Genomic DNA, 21,587 nt, shown 5'->3' with positions numbered 1-21,587 from the left:
GCTTTTACATTAGTCAGAGAATTTTAAGGATGGGACTTGTTAATCAATTTCTGGTACTTCTCGCCTTTGCTAATAGCTTCTTTCTCCTCAGTCTAAGGAATGGCAGCATCAGTTGGCAGAAGGAGAGCATGGCTGTGTGCCATAGGTACAGCCCTTGTGACTTGTGCTGTGCTGAGTCAAACTGCTAGCGGACAAGGCCACTCCCATGAAGATCTTCACCATGGACACAGTCATGCCCAACATGGTCACGCTCACGCGGAGCCTCATCACGGACACAGCCATGAACACCATGGACACTCCCACGAAGACCTGCACCATGGACACAGCCATGCCCACCATGGCCACTCCCATGAGGATCTTCACCATGGGCACAGCCACACACATCAAGGGCATTCTGATAGAGCACAAGCACCGAGTCGCAGCCGAAAAACTTCAGAGGAGACTCCACAGCAGCTGTCAGGGAAGGAAAAGCTGGATCCAGTGGAGCTGTGGACACATGTTAGTATTACCTCTCAGTATATCTTTATTTTCTGCTATCTTCATACTTTTACTTTGCTTCTGTCCCTGGTGCTCTTCTTTCATTCACTGTCCTGCTGTAGTTCATGATTTGTAGTAAAATATGTGGTTTGTCTCAGAGTTTGAGTATCTTTTAGTCCTAAGTGCTGGTTCCATCCCCATGCAAGAGGGCTAGCCTAATCCAGGACTGTTGGTTGTCTGTTCTAAACCCAGAAAGAAATAATGAACTGATTTATGCTGACGGTATGGCTCAGTAAGCTGACCCCTAACAATATGCTGTGTTCTGGAGGTCATGAGTTTGAATCCTATGGGCAGATTGCCTTCCATCCTTCTGAGGTTGTCAAATTGAGTACCATAAATGAGGTTACAGTAACATTTGTAATTTCCATCGCGTTGAAGCACTAATGAAAAGCGTGTAGCACTGTATAGTACAGTCCATCTTATACTGGATCAGAAACTGGTATGAGAGCAGGACTCCTGCCTGCATCAGCACTGGGCACAATAGCATCTAGTGCAGCCCGGCAACCACCTGGGCCAGTAGAGCCGAAACATATACACTGACTCCTTGCAGGATAGATTGAAGATATTTGGAAAATAGTAAACCTAATAATGTCTGCTTGTGAAGACAGTGGACTGACTCTACTGACCGTGGCAGCGCTGCAGGCTCGGTTATTGAAGCAACCACTGCTTGCAGAATTCAGATTCTCAACCGCAGAATTTTCTGTTGAGTGTCTAGGGTTGTGTATGCTGGTTGCTGTGGGACCGCTGTCTGTGCTTTTCTTTGTTCTGAGACAAAATGTGCCCCCAAATGTCAGCTGGGTGGTACTGTTAGTACAATATATTTATTCAGTTCTTTCAGAATTTTATGCTCCTTATCACAGGGACCATTCAGCCCTTTTACCTTTACTTCTGCACAATAATCTGTTCTGATGATGATGACTCTTCAAATCAGTATTTAAATCCATATGGATCCATTAAAAAACCTGATTCGTTTGGGTTGTACTGTTACTTCTGATCATTTGTTTACTGGTACTTTGAGCCTGTGTGGTCCATTTTCATACTTTGCATGTACACATGTTGTACCTTTTGCTCTTCATACACCTGTGCTCACTTGAGCACTTTCCCTTCTGTGGCATCAACTATCCATTGTTGCTTTCACTGCATGGCCTAAGCTTGCATTTACATTTGGCGAGGTCTTTGTTCTATTTACAAATATCTAAATATTTTTACATATGCCACAAGGAACCACTGTATGTCTTTCGTGTCGCTGCATTGGGCCAGATGAGTAGAGTCTGAACTCTCTAGTCCCTAGATGTAGTGTCTAAATATTATGCTGTCTGGACCAGCCGTTGAAAGAAAATCTGCTTGTGATGCCATTAAAATTTAATCTTTCAAAGGCAGCCCAGAAGTGTCTGAGCATTGAGCGATATTCTTTCCTGGCCCCAACAGGACTGCTTTCGAGGTCAGACTGACTGTGGAATGAGCATAAATTTGTGTGTTCATGCTTCAAAGTGCCTCCTCTCGAGGGCAAGCATTCAATAGGATTGTTAATGTTCCCTTTCACCGTTGGTTTCTTTCTTTAAGACTGAAAGGTGATGCCTAGAAAGAGGCCTTGCGTGGAAGTGTACAAGTCTGGCTTCTCCAACGAGTAGCTCGTGAGCTGCTGGTAGCTCCCCGGCTACTAGAAGTACCTGACATGTGTCCAGTCCAGCCTACTAAATTAGAAGCCTTTGCTTGACTGAATTATTGTATGTATACAAAAATTGAAAAATATGTATTTGAAATGAAAATGTGTGTATTTCCAGGACTGATAAGCTGATAGTTGAATGTCCACAATACATTTGAATATGATGTTTGAGTGATAACTCATGTGGCACTGGGAAGGCTTATTACTAATATTACTTAACTTTGAGGGGTGTATAAGCTATGTTTTTTTGATGTATTGCCCATGTAAAGGTATACAAAACTAATGATATTAGTAGCTCAGGATGATTTGTATTGATCTTAAGTAGCTCTCTTAATGAAGGGTTGGAGACCCCTGGTACAAGTGCTTGTGTTTTAGTGCAGACATGTCAATAGTCACCTAGACTGACCTTCCCCAGTCTCTGAGGGCTCGATGGCTGTCTCTGTATGTGTGGTACGCCCTGGAAGCGCTTACTTGTGTGGCAGAAGAACCCATCAGCCTACCTTGCTCACTGCTTGGTTTATATGAATGGGCCAATCTCAGTGCTGTATTTTTTTGCCTCTCCCCAGGCCATTGGTGCAACGTTGCTGATCAGTGCTGCCCCCTTCTTCATTCTCTTCCTCATTCCTGTGGAGTCCAACACTTCCAAGCACCAGTCCTTGCTCAAACTGCTGCTCAGCTTTGCCTCAGGGGGGCTCCTGGGCGATGCTTTTCTCCATCTTATCCCACATGCCCTCGGTGAGTACCTCCTGTGTCAGAAGGCTCTCCCCAAGAAGTGTTTCCTGTACCAGGGAGAAGACTAGAGTGTTAAGCACCTGGGAGCTGTAACCTAGAAATATGGTGGCCCTCTAGTATGGGGTAGGGGCAGTGTCAGTACAGTGAACACCACACTTTCTGATTTGTATTGCTAAGAAAATCAACATTCTGTTGGCAACTTACTAAAATTTCATTAAACTGTTTCTTATATTTTTGGGATAAAAATGTGTGTTTAATAGTCTTATTACAGTAGGTTACCCTAGAGGCTGTCGTGATTAATGGTTAGAAACCCAAGCCTCTCAGTGGCTTGTGGATTTCAAAGAATCCCCTGTTCCACAATGGCTCCAACCCCTTTCCACCATTCAGCAGAGCTTCTTCCTCAGCGTATCTGTAGACCTGGTCAGATGTCGCCTGCTGGGACGCTGTTGTTGTGGGAGTTTTTCTGTAAGGTAATACGCCTGTCTTGACCCAATTGCCTTTCTCTTCCTAGTGCCGCATTCCAGCCAGGAAGAAGGTGGCAGTCACTCCCACGCCAAAGATGATTTTCACGGCCATGGACACTCTCATGGAGGTAAAATGGCTTACAGCGGCACTTGGGCTCATGGCTGCAACACTCGGTGTCTCCTCTGGTCCTCTTGTTTTCCATCAATGCAGATCTTTATCTTCCGGGCCCTCTTGGGTCTGTTGTGATAGCTGTTGCTTCCCCATATGCACAAGGGTAGTCGGTTAATGGGCGACATAAAGATGGTGGAGGGTTAAGTAGCACATTATCAGAACATGTTTGAGTTGGATGGCTGGTTAACCAAGAACGTGTGGTATATTTTACAGCTCTTAAGCTGGCGTCTACTTTTCTCTTGGTTTTTCATATGAGTTTTTATTTTGCTCCAATGCACCCTCAGGTCAGGATCACCTCCAGATGATGTCAGTGGGTCTTTGGGTCCTGGCTGGAATCGTGGCCTTCCTGGTGGTGGAGAAGTTTGTGCGACATGTGAAGGGCGGCCATAGCCATGGGCACAGCCATACTCACGCGGATGGTATGTACTAAAGGCTGCAGTCCCTTTCAGGAAACAATGCACCTGTTATATTTGTAACAAAGTTAGGGAGACCACCCGCAGCAGCCCTCCTGGGGTCACTTACACTCCACTTACCATCTGACTCTACCTTTGTTATTTTTTCCTGATAAACATGTTAAATGGTGCTCAGCTGCAGTACTTTCTGGTCGCTAATGATTGCGCTTCCCAATATCTCCTTGAGTGGAGGCTCCGTATGTTTCTCCTTGTTGTTGATGGCTTAGGAAGCTACGGCCTATTCCTTTATTCAGAGTATTGCTGCAGGGCTTCTGTGGTGCAAACAAAATGCATTGTCTTACTCACACAGGTGCAAAGGTGAGCTCAGCCGAAGAGGATGATGGTGATGGCCCTGATAACACAGCGGATGGTGTGAGACAGAGGAAGAAGGGCAGCGCTGCAGACAAGTCCAAGAAAACAGCTCCGAAGCCAAAGGAGGCAGCGCCAGGAAGCGGTGAGAGGACTGGAACCAAGGCCTAGCACAGGGCTCAGATTTACGATGAGGCCTTCTCTTGCATACCTCTGTACCAAAAGGCGTGTGAAGGTGTCTGGAAATCAGTGCCAGTGTATGGCTGTTCGTTACGCGCCTATAGTGTGGTTGTTGGTGGGTGGTAGATTGAGCCATTGAGTGGGCCATGCACAGGGGGATAAGTGGCTGTATTTTTGAAGAAGGTATTTGTTGTAAGGACAGTGATGATTTCCAGGAGCATATACAGAGCCTACGTAAGGTGGTGGGTTGTTGGTTCTAGCTGTGATCGGTGACTTCTGTGGAAGAGGCTGTAGTAGCAGTATTGATGGAATGGTTGATATTTGGATGAAAGTCTTCTAACGGGGACCATGTAGCAAAGACATTTTTTCCAATGTGACAATCTCATCGCCACCTTTCCTTCTAACTTCAGAAATGAAGGTATCGGGCTACCTGAACCTTGCTGCTGACTTCACTCATAACTTCACCGACGGCCTGGCTATTGGCGCCTCCTTCTTGGTCAGCACCAACGTTGGCATTGTCACCACGATCACCATCCTGCTGCACGAGGTTCCCCATGAGATAGGAGACTTTGCTATCTTGGTGCAGTCCGGTTGCACCAAGAAGAAGGTAGGGGTGGCTGTTTGCTGTTTTGTTCTGGGATGCTGTAAGTTGCCAGCTGTATCTTGTATGTGCTGTATACTGCCTTCTCTTTCCTCATTTTGCTATGTACAAATCCCCCCTTATGCGTCTCTGGAGTTCGTGCAGTAACCACTCACCCTCTACAAATTTCCCTATATTGATTTGTGCATGCACCTCAGTCTGAGTGCTTTTGATTATTCCCTCACAGACTTAGTCGCACTTTAATCCGGTTGTCGCTTGGACTTCAGGTCAAGCTGCAGCATCACCTCTCTGTCACTCATCCTTTTGTGGTGCCGCACCAATGGTCCCTTGAGACCAGAAACACTTCTGAGCAGGAGAATCCTCGCACTTGTATATACTTACACTGTGCTGCTAAAAATACTCATTCACCACTTGGACTGATTATCCAGTGGCAGCCCCTGAATAATGAGAAGTAGAGTGAGGACAAGAAAAGGTTGGAACTCCTGACTGAAGAGCCATCGCAAACTCGCAAGCAATAGACCTGAGGTGCACTGGAAGAGACTTCCAGGCTTTGGCTGATAACAGCGAGAAGCTGCAGCGGGCCGGCCCAGTTTGAGGATAGTCGCGAGTGTAGCGTGGGAAGAGCTCCGGCTCTGGAACGTTGATATAATTTGATATGCCCCTGAATGGAAGACCACTTGTGATCCTCTGATTGCAATATGGCCCATCTTTAGCCGCCTTCATTCTGACATGGTAACATTGTCCTTCAGATCTTCACATGGTAGGAGCATTTACAAACAAGTACTGAAAATGGGTTTCTGGGCCCTGACTTGCACAGAATCATCTGGTACAGGAGGGGCCCATCCAGAAGGCAGCACAATTCAAGCCATGGGTTTGCCTCCTCAACACCTCGGTTTTATCTGCGTTATCCCTGTCCTCCCTCCCTACAGTTGAGGTGCTGCAGGTTTTCCACTGTTTACTGACACTCTCCTGATCTACACACTGGAAGTTATTGTGCTCATAGGAAACCCTGATTCTCTGGTCCCATTTTTCTTTCTCCCCAAGTTATAGCGCTGCAGCACTCACATGACCCAAACCCTCTGGCCTTGCATGTGTCATTCTTCTACCAGGCTAAGGAGCTCCAGCAGCGCTCATCTCACCCTGAACTTCTCAGCCTCCTTTTTTTTTTACTTAGCCAGGATGCTGCAGCTACTCGCACCAAACCATGATACTCTGTATATTTCCTCTCTGCAGGCCACGATGCTGCAGCTACCCGCGCCAAACCCTGATACTCTGTATATTTCCTCTCCGCAGGCCACGGTGCTGCAGCTACTCGCACCAAACCCTGATACTCTGTATATTTCCTCTCCACAGGCCACGGTGCTGCAGCTACTCGCACCAAACCCTGATACTCTGTATATTTCCTCTCCACAGGCCACGGTGCTGCAGCTACTCGCACCAAACCCTGATACTCTGTATATTTCCTTTCTGCAGGCCACGATGCTGCAGCTACCCGCACCAAACCCTGATACTCTGTATATTTCCTCTCCACAGGCCACGGTGCTGCAGCTACTCGCACCAAACCCTGATACTCTGTATATTTCCTTTCTGCAGGCCACGATGCTGCAGCTACCCGCGCCAAACCCTGATACTCTGTATATTTCCTCTCTGCAGGCCACGATGCTGCAGCTACTCGCACCAAACCATGATACTCTGTATATTTCCTCTCCGCAGGCCACGATGCTGCAGCTACCCGCGCCAAACCCTGATACTCTGTATATTTCCTCTCCGCAGGCCACGATGCTGCAGCTACCCGCGCCAAACCCTGATACTCTGTATATTTCCTCTCCGCAGGCCACGATGCTGCAGCTACCCGCGCCAAACCCTGATACTCTGTATATTTCCTCTCCGCAGGCCAGGATGCTGCAGCTACTCGCACCAAACCCTGATACTCTCTATATATTTCCTCTCCGCAGGCCACGGTGCTGCAGCTACTCGCACCAAACCCTGATACTCTGTATATTTCCTCTCCACAGGCCACGGTGCTGCAGCTACTCGCACCAAACCCTGATATTCTGTAAATATTTCCTCTCCGCAGGCCATGGTGCTGTAGTTAATCACGCCAAACCCTGATACTCTGTATATATTTCCTCTCCACAGGCCACAGTGCTGCAGCTATTTGCACCAAACCCTGATACTCTGTATATATTTCCTCTCCACAGGCCACGGTGCTGCAGCTTCTCGCACCAAACCTGGTACTCTGTATATATTTCCTCTCCGCAGGCCACGATGCTGCAGCTACTCACACCAAACCCTGATACTCTGTATATATTTCCTCTCCACAGGCCACAGTGCTGCAGCTATTTGCACCAAACCCTGATACTCTGTATATATTTCCTCTCCACAGGCCACGGTGCTGCAGCTACCCGCACCAAACCTGGTACTCTGTATATATTTCCTCTCCGCAGGCCACGATGCTGCAGCTACTCACACCAAACCCTGATACTCTGTATACATTTCCTCTCCGCAGGCCACGGTGCTGCAGCTACCCACACCAAACCCCGATACTCTGTATATATTTCCTCTCTGCAGGCCATGGGGCTGCAGCTACCCACACCAAACCCTGATACTCTGTATATATTTCCTCTCCGCAGGCCACGATGCTGCAGCTACTCGCACTGAACCCCGATACTCTGTATATATTTCCTCTCCGCAGGCCACGATGCTGCAGCTTCTCGCACCAAACCCTGATACTCTGTGTATATTTCTTCTCCGCAGGCCACAGTGCTGCAGCTACTCACAGCAAACCCTGATACTCTTTATATATTTCCTCTCCGCAGGCCACGGTGCTGCAGCTACTCGCACCAAACCCTGATACTCTGTATATATTTCCTCTCTGCAGGCCACGATGCTGCAGCTACTCGCACTGAACCCCGATACTCTGTATTTATTTCCTCTCCGCAGGCCACGGTGCTGCAGCTACCCCCACTAAACCTGGTACTCTTTATATATTTCCTCTCCGCAGGCCACGATGCTGCAGCTACTCACACCAAACCCTGATACTCTGTATATATTTCCTCTCCGCAGGCCACGGTGCTGCAGGTACCCGCACCAAACCCCAATACTCTGTATATATTTCCTCGCCACAGTGCTGCAGCTATTTGCACCAAACCCTGATACTCTGTATATATTTCCTCTCCACAGGCCACGGTGCTGCAGCTACCCACACCAAACCTGGTACTCTGTATATATTTCCTCTCCGCTTGCCACAATGCTGCAGCTACTCACACCAAACCCTGATACTCTGTATACATTTCCTCTCCGCAGGCCACGGTGCTGCAGCTACCCACACTGTAAGGAAATGCCTCCTTGGCATGGTTACCCCCTGACTTTTTGCCTTTGCTGATGCTATGTTTTGAATTGAAAGTGTGCTGAGGCCTGCTAACCAGGCCCCAGCACCAGTGTTCTTTCCCTAACCTGTACTTTTGATTCCACAATTGGCACACCCTGGCATCCAGATAAGTCCCTTGTAACTGGTACCTCTGGTACCAAGGGCCCTGATGCCAGGGAAGGTCTCTAAGGGCTGCAGCATGTATTATGCCACCCTGGAGACCCCTCACTCAGCACAGACACACTGCTTACCAGCTTGTGTGTGCTAGTGAGAACAAAATGAGTAAGTCGACATGGCACTCCCCTCAGGGTGCCATGCCAGCCTCTCACTGCCTATGCAGTATAGGTAAGACACCCCTCTAGCAGGCCTTACAGCCCTAAGGCAGGGTGCACTATACCATAGGTGAGGGTACCAGTGCATGAGCACTGTGCCCCTACAGTGTCTAAGCAAAACCTTAGACATTGTAAGTGCAGGGTAGCCATAAGAGTATATGGTCTGGGAGTCTGTTTTACACGAACTCCACAGCACCATAATGGCTACACTGAAAACTGGGAAGTTTGGTATCAAACTTCTCAGCACAATAAATGCACACTGATGCCAGTGTACATTTTATTGTAAAATACACCACAGAGGGCACCTTAGAGGTGCCCCCTGAAACCTAACCGACTATCTGTGTAGGCTGACTGGTTCCAGCAGCCTGCCACACTAGAGACATGTTGCTGGCCCCATGGGGAGAGTGCCTTTGTCACTCTGAGGCCAGTAACAAAGCCTGCACTGGGTGGAGATGCTAACACCTCCCCCAGGCAGGAGCTGTAACACCTGGCGGTGAGCCTCAAAGGCTCACCCCTTTGTCACAGCACAGCAGGGCACTCCAGCTTAGTGGGGTTGCCCGCCCCCTCCGGCCACGGCCCCCACTTTTGGCGGCAAGGCTGGAGGGAACAAAGAAAGCAACAAGGAGGAGTCACTGGCCAGTCAGGACAGCCCCTAAGGTGTCCTGAGCTGTAGTGACTCTAACTTTTAGAAATCCTCCATCTTGCAGATGGAGGATTCCCCCAATAGGATTAGGGATGTGACCCCCTCCCCTTGGGAGGAGGCACAAAGAGGGTGTACTCACCCTCAGGGCTAGTAGCCATTGGCTACTAACCCCCCAGACCTAAACACGCCCTTAAATTTAGTATTTAAGGGATCTCCCTGAACCTAGAAATTAGATTCCTGCAACTACAAGAAGAAGGACTGCCGAGCTGACAAACCCCTGCAGAGGAAGAACAGAAGACACCAACTGCCTTGGCCCCAGACTTACCGGCCTGTCTCCTGCCTTCCAAAGAACCTGCTCCAGCGACGCTTTCCAAGGGACCAGCGACCTCTGAATCCTCTGAGGACTGCCCTGCTTCGAAAAAGACAAGAAACTCCCGAGGACAGCGGCCCTGCTCCAAAAGAACTGCAACTTTGTTACAAGGAGCAGATTTAAAGACCCCTGCAACTCCCCGCAAGAAGCGTGAGACTTGCAACACTGCACCCGGCGACCCGACTCGACTGGTGGAGAACAACCAACTCGGGGAGGACCCTCCGGCGACTCTACGACTGTGAGTAACCAAAGTTGTCCCCCCTGAACCCCCACAGCGACGCCTGCAGAGGGAATCCCCAGGCTCCCCCTGACCGCGACTGTCTGAACTCCATTTCCCGACGTCTGGAAAAGACCCTGCACCCGCAGCCCCCAGCCCCTAAAGAAACGGAACTTCTGTGCAGGAGTGACCCCCAGGAGGCCCTCTCCCTTGCCCAGGTGGTGGCTACCCCGAGGAGCCCCCCCCTTGCCTGCCTGCATCGCTGAAGAGACCCCTTGGTCTCCCATTGAAAACTGAAGGAAACCCGACGCGTGTTTGCACACTGCACCCGGCCGCCCCCGCGCTGCTGAGGGTGTACTTTCTGTGCTACTTTGTGTCCCCCCCGGTGCCCTACAAAACCCCCCTGGTCTGCCCTCCGAAGACGCGGGTACTTACCTGCTGGCAGACTGGAACCGGGGCACCCCCTTCTCTCCATTATAGCCTATGTGTTTTGGGCACCTCTTTGACCTTTGCACCTGACCGGCCCTGAGCTGCTGGTGTGATAACTTTGGGGTTGCTCTGAACCCCCAACGGTGGGCTACCTTGGACCAAAAACTGAAACCTGTAAGTGCCTTACTTACCTGTTGAAACTAACAATAACTTACCTCCCGCAGGAACTGTGAAAATTGCACTGTGTCCACTTTTAAAACAGCTTATTGTGTTTTATGTAAAAAGTATACCTGCTAAAGTAATGATTCAAAGTTCCTAGAGTACTTACATGCAATACTTTTCAAAAGAGCTATTACATGTAAAATTTGAACCTGTGGTTCTTAAAATAAACTAAGAAAAGATATTTTTCTATAACAAAACCTATTGGCTGGATTTGTCTCTGTGTGTATGTACAACAAATGCTTAACACTACTCCTTGGATAAGCCTACTGCTCGACCACACTACCACAAAATAGAGCATTAGTATTATCTCTTTTTACCACTATTTTACCTCTAAGGGGAACCCTTGGACTCTGTGCATGCTATTCCTTACTTTGAAATAGCACATACAGAGAGCCAACTTCCTACATTGGTGGATCAGCGGTGGGGTACAAGACTTTGCATTTGCTGGACTACTCAGCCAATACCTGATCACACGACAAATTCCAAAATTGTCATTAGAAATAGATTTTTGCAATTTGAAAAGTTTTCTAAATTCTTTAAAGTCCTGCTAGGGCCTTGTGTTAGTCCCTGTTAGCATTTCTTTTAGAGTTTAAAAGTTTGTAAAAGTTTGAATTAGATTCTAGAACTAGTTTTAGATTCTTAAAAGCATTCCAACTTTTAGAAGAATAATGTCTAGTACAGAGATGAATGTGGTGGAACTCGACACCACACCTTACCTCCATCTCCAGATGAAAGAGCTAAGGTCACTCTGTAACATAAGAAAAATAACAATGGGCTCCAGACCTACCAAAGTACAGATCCAGGAGCTGTTGGCAGAGCATGATAGAGCCAACCCCTCTGTGGATAACGCAGAGGAGGATGATAGTGAACTGGAGGAAGAATCCCCTCCACCAGTCCTATCTAGGGAGAACAGGGCTTCTCAAGCCCTGACTCCAAAAATAATAGTCAGAGATACTGGCTCCCTCACAGGAGGGTCCAGCCTCTCTGAAATCACTGAGGATAACTCCAGTGAAGAGGACATCCAGTTAGCCAGGATGGCCAAAAGATTGGCTTTGGAAAAACAGATCCTAGCCATAGAAAGGGAAAGACAAGAGATGGGCCTAGGACCCATCAATGGTGGCAGCAACATAAATAGGGTCAGAGATTCTCCTGACATGTTGAAAATCCCCAAAGGGATTGTAACAAAATATGAAGATGGTGATGACATCACCAAATGGTTCACAGCTTTTGAGAGGGCTTGTGAAACCAGAAAAGTGAACAAATCTCACTGGGGTGCTCTCCTTTGGGAAATGTTCACAGGAAAGTGTAGGGATAGACTCCTCACACTCTCTAAAAAAGATGCAGAATCTTATGACCTCATGAAGGGTACCCTGATTGAGGGCTTTGGATTCTCCACTGAGGAGTATAGGATTAGATTCAGGGGGGCTCAAAAATCCTCGAGCCAGACCTGGGTTGACTTTGTAGACTACTCAGTAAAAACACTAGATGGTTGGATTCAAGGCAATGGTGTAAATGATTATGATGGGCTGTACAATTTATTTGTGAAAGAACACCTATTAAGTAATTGTTTCAATGATAAACTGCATCAGCATCTGGTGGACCTAGGACCAATTTCTCCCCAAGAATTGGGAAAGAAGGCGGACCATTGGGTCAAGACTAGGGTGTCCAAAACTTCCACAGGGGGTGACCAAAAGAAAGGGGTCACAAAACCTCCCATGGGGAAAGGTGGTGAGACAGCCAAAAACAAAGATAGTAAAGAGTCTTCTACAGGCCCCCAAAAACCTGCACAGGAGGGTGGGCCCAGAGCCTCTTCACAAAACAATTCTGGGTACAAGGGTAAAAACTTTGATCCCAAAAAGGCCTGGTGTCGTAGCTGTAGTCAGTCTGGACACCAAACTGGAGACAAGGCCTGTCCCAAGAAAGATACCACTTCTAACTCCCATCCAGCTAAAACTGGAATGGCCAGTCTCCAAGTGGGATCAACAGTGTGCCCAGAGCAAATCAGGTGTCACACTGAAGCTACATTAGTCTCTGAGGGTGGGGTGGATTTAGCCACACTGGCTGCCTGGCCCCCTAACATGCAAAAATACAGGCAGCAGCTCTTAATTAATGGGACAAGTGTAGAGGGCCTGAGGGATACAGGTGCCAGTGTCACCATGGTGACAGAGAAACTGGTTTCCCCTGGCCAATACCTGACTGGACAAACCTATCCAGTCACCAATGCTGACAATCAGACTAAAGTACATCCCATGGCAATGGTAACTTTAGAGTGGGGAGGGGTCAATGGCCTGAAACAGGTGGTGGTCTCCTCAAATATCCCAGTAGACTGTTTGCTTGGAAACGACCTGGAGTCCTCAGCATGGGCTGAGGTAGAACTGAAAACCCATGCAGCCATGCTGGGTATCCCTGAACTGGTGTGTGTCAAGACTAGGGCACAGTGCAAGGCACAGGGTGAAAAAGTAGAGCTGGAGTCTGGAAAAATGGCCCAGCCTACCAAGAGAAAAGGAAAGTCAGCTGGGAAACCAGCTGCAACACAACACCAAAAAGAGAACCTCTCTTCTCAGGAAGAAGTTCTGCCCTCTGAGGGAACTGAGCCTATGGAGCTGGAACCTTATCAGGTTGAGCTCTTGGGCCCAGGGGGACCCTCAAGGGAAGAGTTGTGTAAGGGACAAGAAACCTGTCCCTCTCTTGAAGGCCTTAGGCAGCAAGCTGCTGAAGAGTCCAAAGGCAAGAAAAATGGAACACATAGGGTCTATTGGGAAGATGGACTCCTGTACACTGAGGCAAGAGATCCCAAACCTGGTGCCACTAGGAGAGTGGTAGTGCCTCAGGGTTTCAGAGAGTTTATTCTGACCTTAGCCCATGATATTCCCCTTGCTGGGCATTTGGGACAAACCAAGACGTGGGAGAGGTTGGTCAACCACTTCTACTGGCCCAATATGTCCCAGAAGGTTAAGGAGTTTTGCCTCTCCTGCCCCACCTGTCAAGCCAGTGGTAAGACAGGTGGGCATCCAAAGGCCCCCCTCATTCCACTTCCAGTGGTGGGGGTCCCCTTTGAAAGAGTGGGTGTGGACATAGTTGGTCCACTAGAACCTCCCACAGCCTCAGGAAATATGTACATCCTAGTAGTAGTGGATCATGCTACTAGGTATCCTGAAGCTATTCCCCTTAGGTCGACTACTGCCCCTGCAGTAGCCAAGGCCCTCATTGGTATCTTTACCAGAGTGGGTTTCCCTAAGGAGGTGGTTTCTGACAGAGGTACCAACTTCATGTCAGCTTACCTAAAACACATGTGGAATGAGTGTGGAGTGACTTATAAATTCACTACACCATATCATCCACAAACTAATGGCCTTGTTGAGAGATTCAACAAGACATTAAAGGGCATGATCATGGGGCTCCCAGAAAAACTCAAAAGGAGATGGGATGTCCTCTTGCCATGTCTGCTTTTCGCTTACAGAGAGGTGCCTCAGAAGGGAGTAGGATTCTCACGCTTTGAACTTCTGTTTGGCCACCCTGTAAGGGGACCACTTGCTCTTGTTAAAGAAGGCTGGGAGAGACCTCTTCATGAGCCTAAACAAGACATAGTGGACTATGTACTTGGCCTTCGCTCAAGAATGGCAGAGTACATGGAAAAGGCAAGTAAAAACCTTGAGGCCAGCCAACAACTCCAGAAGTTGTGGTATGACCAAAAGGCTGCACTGGTTGAATTTCAACCAGGGCAGAAAGTCTGGGTTCTGGAGCCTGTGGCTCCCAGGGCACTCCAGGACAAATGGAGTGGCCCTTACCCAGTACTAGAAAGGAAGAGTCAGGTCACCTACCTGGTGGACCTGGGCACAAGCAGGATCCCCAAGAGGGTGATCCATGTGAACCGCCTTAAGCTCTTCCATGACAGGGCTGATGTAAATCTGTTGATGGTGACAGATGAGGACCAGGAAGCTGAGAGTGAACCTCTCACTGATCTCCTCTCATCAGACCCTAAAGATGGCTCTGTAGATGGAGTGATCTACTCAGACACCCTCTCTAGCCAACAGCAGTCTGACTGTAGGAAGGTCCTGCAGCAGTTTGCTGAACTCTTTTCCCTAACCCCTGGTCAGACACACCTGTGTACCCATGATGTGGACACAGGAGACAGCATGCCTGTCAAAAACAAAATATTTAGACAGTTTGACCAAGTTAAGGAAAGCATCAAGGTGGAAGTCCACAAGATGCTGGAATTGGGAGTAATTGAGTACTCTTGACAGCCCCTGGGCTAGCCCAGTGGTCTTCGTCCCCAAACCTCACACCAAAGAAGGAAAGAGAGAGATGAGGTTTTGTGTGGACTACAGAGGTCTCAACTCTGTCACCAAGACAGATGCTCATCCCATTCCTAGAGCTGATGAGCTAATAGACAAATTAGGGGCTGCCAAATTCTTAAGTACCTTTGACTTAACAGCAGGGTACTGGCAAATCAAAATGGCCCCTGGAGCAAAAGAAAAGACAGCATTCTCCACACCTGATGGGCATTATCAGTTCACTGTTATGCCCTTTGGTTTAAAGAATGCCCCTGCCACCTTCCAAAGGTTGGTGAATCAAGTCCTTGCTGGGTTGGAATCCTTTAGTGCAGCTTATCTTGATGATATTGCTGTCTTCAGCTCCACCTGGCAGGATCACCTGGTCCACCTGAAGAAGGTTTTGAAGGCCCTGCAATCTGCAGGCCTCTCTATCAAGGCATCCAAATGCCAGATAGGGCAGGGAACTGTGGTTTACTTGGGACACCTTGTAGGTGGAGGCCAAGTTCAGCCACTCCAGCCTAAGATCCAGACTATTCTGGACTGGGCAGCTCCAAAAACCCAGACTCAAGTCAGGGCATTCCTTGGCTTGACTGGGTACTATAGGAGGTTTGTGAAGGGATATGGATCCATTGTGACAGCCCTCACAGAACTCACCTCCAAGAAAATGCCCAAGAAAGTAAACTGGACTGTAGAATGCCAACAGGCCTTTGACACCCTGAAGCAAGCTATGTGCACAGCACCAGTTCTAAAAGCTCCAGATTACTCCAAGCAATTCATTGTGCAAACAGATGCCTCTGAACATGGGATAGGGGCAGTTTTGTCCCAAACAAATGATGATGGCCTTGACCAGCCTGTTGCTTTCATTAGCAGGAGGTTACTCCCCAGGGAGCAGCGTTGGAGTGCCATTGAGAGGGAGGCCTTTGCTGTGGTTTGGTCCCTGAAGAAGCTGAGACCATACCTCTTTGGTACTCACTTCCTAGTTCAGACTGACCACAGACCTCTCAGATGGCTGATGCAAATGAAAGGTGAAAATCCAAAACTGTTGAGGTGGTCCATCTCCCTACAGGGAATGGACTTTATAGTGGAACACAGACCTGGGACTGCCCATGCCAATGCAGATGGCCTTTCCAGGTTCTTCCACTTAGAAAATGAAGACTCTCTTGGGAAAGGTTAGTCTCATCCTCTTTCGTTTGGGGGGGGGTTGTGTAAGGAAATGCCTCCTTGGCATGGTTACCCCCTGACTTTTTGCCTTTGCTGATGCTATGTTTTGAATTGAAAGTGTGCTGAGGCCTGCTAACCAGGCCCCAGCACCAGTGTTCTTTCCCTAACCTGTACTTTTGATTCCACAATTGGCACACCCTGGCATCCAGATAAGTCCCTTGTAACTGGTACCTCTGGTACCAAGGGCCCTGATGCCAGGGAAGGTCTCTAAGGGCTGCAGCATGTATTATGCCACCCGGGAGACCCCTCACTCAGCACAGACACACTGCTTACCAGCTTGTGTGTGCTAGTGAGAACAAAATGAGTAAGTCGACATGGCACTCCCCTCAGGGTGCCATGCCAGCCTCTCACTGCCTATGCAGTATAGGTAAGACACCCCTCTAGCAGGCCTTACAGCCCTAAGGCAGGGTGCACTATACCATAGGTGAGGGTACCAGTGCATGAGCACTGTGCCCCTACAGTGTCTAAGCAAAACCTTAGACATTGTAAGTGCAGGGTAGCCATAAGAGTATATGGTCTGGGAGTCTGTTTTACACGAACTCCACAGCACCATAATGGCTACACTGAAAACTGGGAAGTTTGGTATCAAACTTCTCAGCACAATAAATGCACACTGATGCCAGTGTACATTTTATTGTAAAATACACCACAGAGGGCACCTTAGAGGTGCCCCCTGAAACCTAACCGACTATCTGTGTAGGCTGACTGGTTCCAGCAGCCTGCCACACTAGAGACATGTTGCTGGCCCCATGGGGAGAGTGCCTTTGTCACTCTGAGGCCAGTAACAAAGCCTGCACTGGGTGGAGATGCTAACACCTCCCCCCAGGCAGGAGCTGGAACACCTGGCGGTGAGCCTCAAAGGCTCACCCCTTTGTCACAGCACAGCAGGGCACTCCAGCTTAGTGGAGTTGCCCGCCCCCTCCGGCCACGGCCCCCACTTTTGGCGGCAAGGCTGGAGGGAACAAAGAAAGCAACAAGGAGGAGTCACTGGCCAGTCAGGACAGCCCCTAAGGTGTCCTGAGCTGTAGTGACTCTAACTTTTAGAAATCCTCCATCTTGCAGATGGAGGATTCCCCCAATAGGATTAGGGATGTGACCCCCTCCCCTTGGGAGGAGGCACAAAGAGGGTGTACTCACCCTCAGGGCTAGTAGACATTGGCTACTAACCCCCCAGACCTAAACACGCCCTTAAATTTAGTATTTAAGGGCTCTCCCTGAACCTAGAAATTAGATTCCTGCAACTACAAGAAGAAGGACTGCCGAGCTGACAAACCCCTGCAGAGGAAGAACAGAAGACACCAACTGCCTTGGCCCCAGACTTACCGGCCTGTCTCCTGCCTTCCAAAGAACCTGCTCCAGCGACGCTTTCCAAGGGACCAGCGACCTCTGAATCCTCTGAGGACTGCCCTGCTTCGAAAAAGACAAGAAACTCCTGAGGACAGCGGCCCTGCTCCAAAAGAACTGCAACTTTGTTACAAGGAGCAGATTTAAAGACCCCTGCAACTCCCCGCAAGAAGCGTGAGACTTGCAACACTGCACCCGGCGACCCCGACTCGACTGGTGGAGAACAACCAACTCAGGGAGGACCCTCCGGCGACTCTACGACTGTGAGTAACCAAAGTTGTCCCCCCTGAGCCCCCACAGCGACGCCTGCAGAGGGAATCCCCAGGCTCCCCCTGACCGCGACTGTCTGAACTCCATTTCCCGACGGCTGGAAAAGACCCTGCACCCGCAGCCCCCAGCCCCTAAAGAAACGGAACTTCTGTGCAGGAGTGACCCCCAGGAGGCCCTCTCCCTTGCCCAGGTGGTGGCTACCCCGAGGAGCCCCCCCCCCCTTGCCTGCCTGCATCGCTGAAGAGACCCCTTGGTCTCCCATTGAAAAACTGAAGGAAACCAGACGCGTGTTTGCACACTGCACCCGGCCGCCCCCGCGCTGCTGAGGGTGTACTTTCTGTGCTACTTTGTGTCCCCCCCCGGTGCCCTACAAAACCCCCCTGGTCTGCCCTCCGAAGACGCGGGTACTTACCTGCTGGCAGACTGGAACCGGGGCACCCCCTTCTCTCCATTATAGCCTATGTGTTTTGGGCACCTCTTTGACCTTTGCACCTGACAAGCCCTGAGCTGCTGGTGTGATAACTTTGGGGTTGCTCTGAACCCCCAACGGTGGGCTACCTTGGACCAAAAACTGAAACCTGTAAGTGCCTTACTTACCTGTTGAAACTAACAATAACTTACCTCCCCCAGGAACTGTGAAAATTGCACTGTGTCCACTTTTAAAACAGCTTATTGTGTTTTATGTAAAAAGTATACCTGCTAAAGTAATGATTCCTAGAGTACTTATCTGCAATACCTTTCAAAAGAGCTATTACATGTAAAATTTGAACCTGTGGTTCTTAAAATAAACTAAGAAAAGATATTTTTCTATAACAAAACCTATTGGCTGGATTTGTCTCTGTGTGTATGTACAACAAATGCTTAACACTACTCCTTGGATAAGCCTACTGCTCGACCACACTACCACAAAATAGAGCATTAGTATTATCTCTTTTTACCACTATTTTACCTCTAAGGGGAACCCTTGGACTCTGTGCATGCTATTCCTTACTTTGAAATAGCACATACAGAGCCAACTTCCTACACACACCAAACCCCGATACTCTGTATATATTTCCTCTCTGCAGGCCACGGGGCTGCAGCTACCCACACCAAACCCTGATACTCTGTATATATTTCCTCTCCGCAGGCCACGGTGCTGCAGCTACCCCCCACTAAACCTGGAACTCTGTATATATTTCCTCTCCGCAGGCCACGATGCTGCAGCTACTCACACCAAACCCTGATACTCTGTATATATTTCCTCTCCGCAGGCCACGGTGCTGCAGGTACCCGCACCAAACCCCAATACTCTGTATATATTTACTCTCCGCAGGCCACGGTGCTGCAGCTACCCACACCAAACCTGGTACTCTGTATATATTTCCTCTCCGCTTGCCACGGTGCTGCAGCTACCCACACCAAACCCTGATACTCTGTATATATTTCCTCTCCGCAGGCCACGATGCTGCAGCTACTCGCACCAAACCCTGATACTCTGTATATATTTCCTCTCCCCAGGCCACAATGCTGCAGCTATCCACACCAAACCCCGATACTCTGTATATATTTCCTCTCTGTAGGCCATGGTGCTGCAGCTACTTGCACCAAACCTTGATACTCTGTATATATTTACTCTCCGCAGGCCACGGTGCTGCAGCTACCCACACCAAACCTTGATACTATGTATATATTTACTCTCCACAGGCCATGATGCTGCAGCTGACCACGGCGTTGGGGGCCCTGGCGGGCACCACTTGCTCCTTATTGGCAGAAGGCATTGGTGAGGCTGCTACAGTGTGGATCCTGCCCTTCACAGCCGGTGGCTTCATCTATATTGCAACGGTGTCGGTGATCCCAGAGCTGCTTAAGGACTCCAAGCCTTTGCAGTCCCTCATGGAGATCTTGGGCCTTCTGCTGGGTGTGGCCATGATGGTGCTCATTGCCCTGTATGAATAAGAACTGAATGACCTGTTTCTGGGCCGCTTAGAGCGGAGAGACCAGAACAGTGGTGTGACCTGTCGCACAGGACACTGGATCTAAAGCTGAAATCTCCCCCTTTCTGAGGCTGAGGAGACTGAGATGATATGTGAGGCTTTTTAATGACTTTTAGCTAATATTTTTGGAATCAGGACCAAGTGCTTCCCAGCTGTTAAACTATCATGACAAAAATTAAGGGAATACTTGAGGGAGTATTTGCCTTTTTGTTTCATACCCTTAAAACAGGTCCTGGATAAAACGCTTGAGCGACATGAAGTCAACCATGGGTCTTTAAACCTCAATAAGGAAAACTGCAAAGTGATAAGCTGATGGGTTTAAGTGCTGGTTGTAAGGGACAGCTGTGGATCTTAATATTGATATATAACTTTAATTGTCAGAAATATTTGTGTTAACTAGGTTTGGGGTTTCTGTGTGAAATACGCTGGAGCTTTCATTTAACAGCCAGGGACCCAGAATGAAATTACTTTCTTAGAAAGTTACATTAATGAAACTGCCAACACTGTGCCACGTTTAGGTGGGTGGAGTGGAGGCTTGTTGGGGAAACCTGTTTTCTTTTGGTGTTGGGAGGGAATGGTATTTTTTTTTTTTTACTCTTTGTTTTTGTTCATGGGTGACCCACATTTTGTACAACTTTAGTCTAGAGCCCCTTTGAAATGCATATGATTCTGAAATCTAAGAAGGCGGTGTTAATAAAAATAAAAATAAAATGGAAAAATAGCAATGCTGATGTCCCTGGATTGTTGATCAGAAAGCCTCGACAGGGTTGAGCAATTTCAGTTGACATTGAGGGTTAGGGCAAGCTTTCAATACAGCACCTAACTCACCCCCAGGGTAGAGCAGTGGAAGGTGCAGAACAGGCCTGTGCAAAATGTTAATTAAGTGAGAGTAATCTGAGTAATTTCCGCACGAGCACAGGAACAGTCGAGAGCAGCAGATTGTTGCTGTTCGTGTTCTGTCACATTTAGCACTCTTTTCCTAGCACAAAATGCACCCTCTGGCCCACCCCCGGTGCAGAACCTGCACACAGTTAAATGAGTCCCCGTAACAAATGGTGCCAAGCATCATGGACATGTGGCGAGGAGAACACTTGTCTACTGAATAACTTACTTACCATACATAACCTCGCTGTTTGTATAGCTTTGAGTACCACAGCGATATAGGTTCAGGTTTAGACACGCTTTACAACAGAATCTCCATACCATACTTCTAACTATAAATGTAACTGTTTGGTTTCTGCAGCTTTAAGCCTTCGTTGGGATTGTTTTTATTTAATTTTGTAATTTTGTTAACATTACAAAGCTCAGTACTTCTTATGTGTGTGTGTGTGTATACACAAGATGAGGACAGGAAGCAGATCTCTAAATGGTCTTTGTGTGTACGCGTGACTTTGTCTAGACATTTAATCATTTGCAAGAGGTGGGGTGACAGGAAAATCCTTTTATTTTAAACCACACTGTCAACTCCAGTTTATTTTAGGTAAAAGCAGACATTCAATATTGCTTGAAACGCCTCAATAATTCCAAAAGTGTGAGTCTGTGTTTTTTAACACCTGGCTAATATTGTGTTAGTATATTTCTATTTCATTTCAAGTCTGGCAAACTCTTTCTATAAATAGGGTTGAAGTGATCCCCTTTCATTCATACTTGTTTGTCCAATAACAATTCATGCATATTTGAATTACTGAAATTAGGGCTCCTAAATATACGCAAAAATCCCAAAAGGGGCATCCTTTGTCATCACTAAAGGGCAGGCCTGATGGCAATACACAACGAATCATTTCTTTAGGGTCGAGCGCGTGCAAG

At 48.3% G+C, this 21,587-nt stretch overlaps 1 protein-coding gene across 2 annotated transcripts in view; it reads left to right on the top strand.

The window, feature by feature from the left end:
- SLC39A7 (solute carrier family 39 member 7) overlaps positions 1-20,506 on the top strand; it is a 36,994-nt gene extending 16,488 nt beyond the window's left edge. For both annotated transcript variants that reach the window (XM_069241894.1, XM_069241895.1), the window contains exons 2-8: positions 92-498; positions 2,770-2,938; positions 3,447-3,527; positions 3,856-3,990; positions 4,334-4,477; positions 4,923-5,119; positions 19,492-20,506. In XM_069241894.1, coding sequence (XP_069097995.1) covers positions 100-498; positions 2,770-2,938; positions 3,447-3,527; positions 3,856-3,990; positions 4,334-4,477; positions 4,923-5,119; positions 19,492-19,743 — 1,377 coding nt within the window. In that variant the 5' untranslated portion in view covers positions 92-99 and the 3' untranslated portion in view covers positions 19,744-20,506. The remainder of the gene's footprint in view (positions 1-91; positions 499-2,769; positions 2,939-3,446; positions 3,528-3,855; positions 3,991-4,333; positions 4,478-4,922; positions 5,120-19,491) is intronic.
- The last annotated feature ends 1,081 nt before the right edge of the window (positions 20,507-21,587 follow it).

The sequence above is a fragment of the Pleurodeles waltl genome, chromosome 6 (assembly GCF_031143425.1).
Source record: "Pleurodeles waltl isolate 20211129_DDA chromosome 6, aPleWal1.hap1.20221129, whole genome shotgun sequence".
Lineage (NCBI taxonomy): Eukaryota > Metazoa > Chordata > Amphibia > Caudata > Salamandridae > Pleurodeles > Pleurodeles waltl.
The sequence above is the reverse complement of the archived record's forward strand: the minus strand, read 5'-3'. Positions and strand labels throughout refer to the sequence as shown.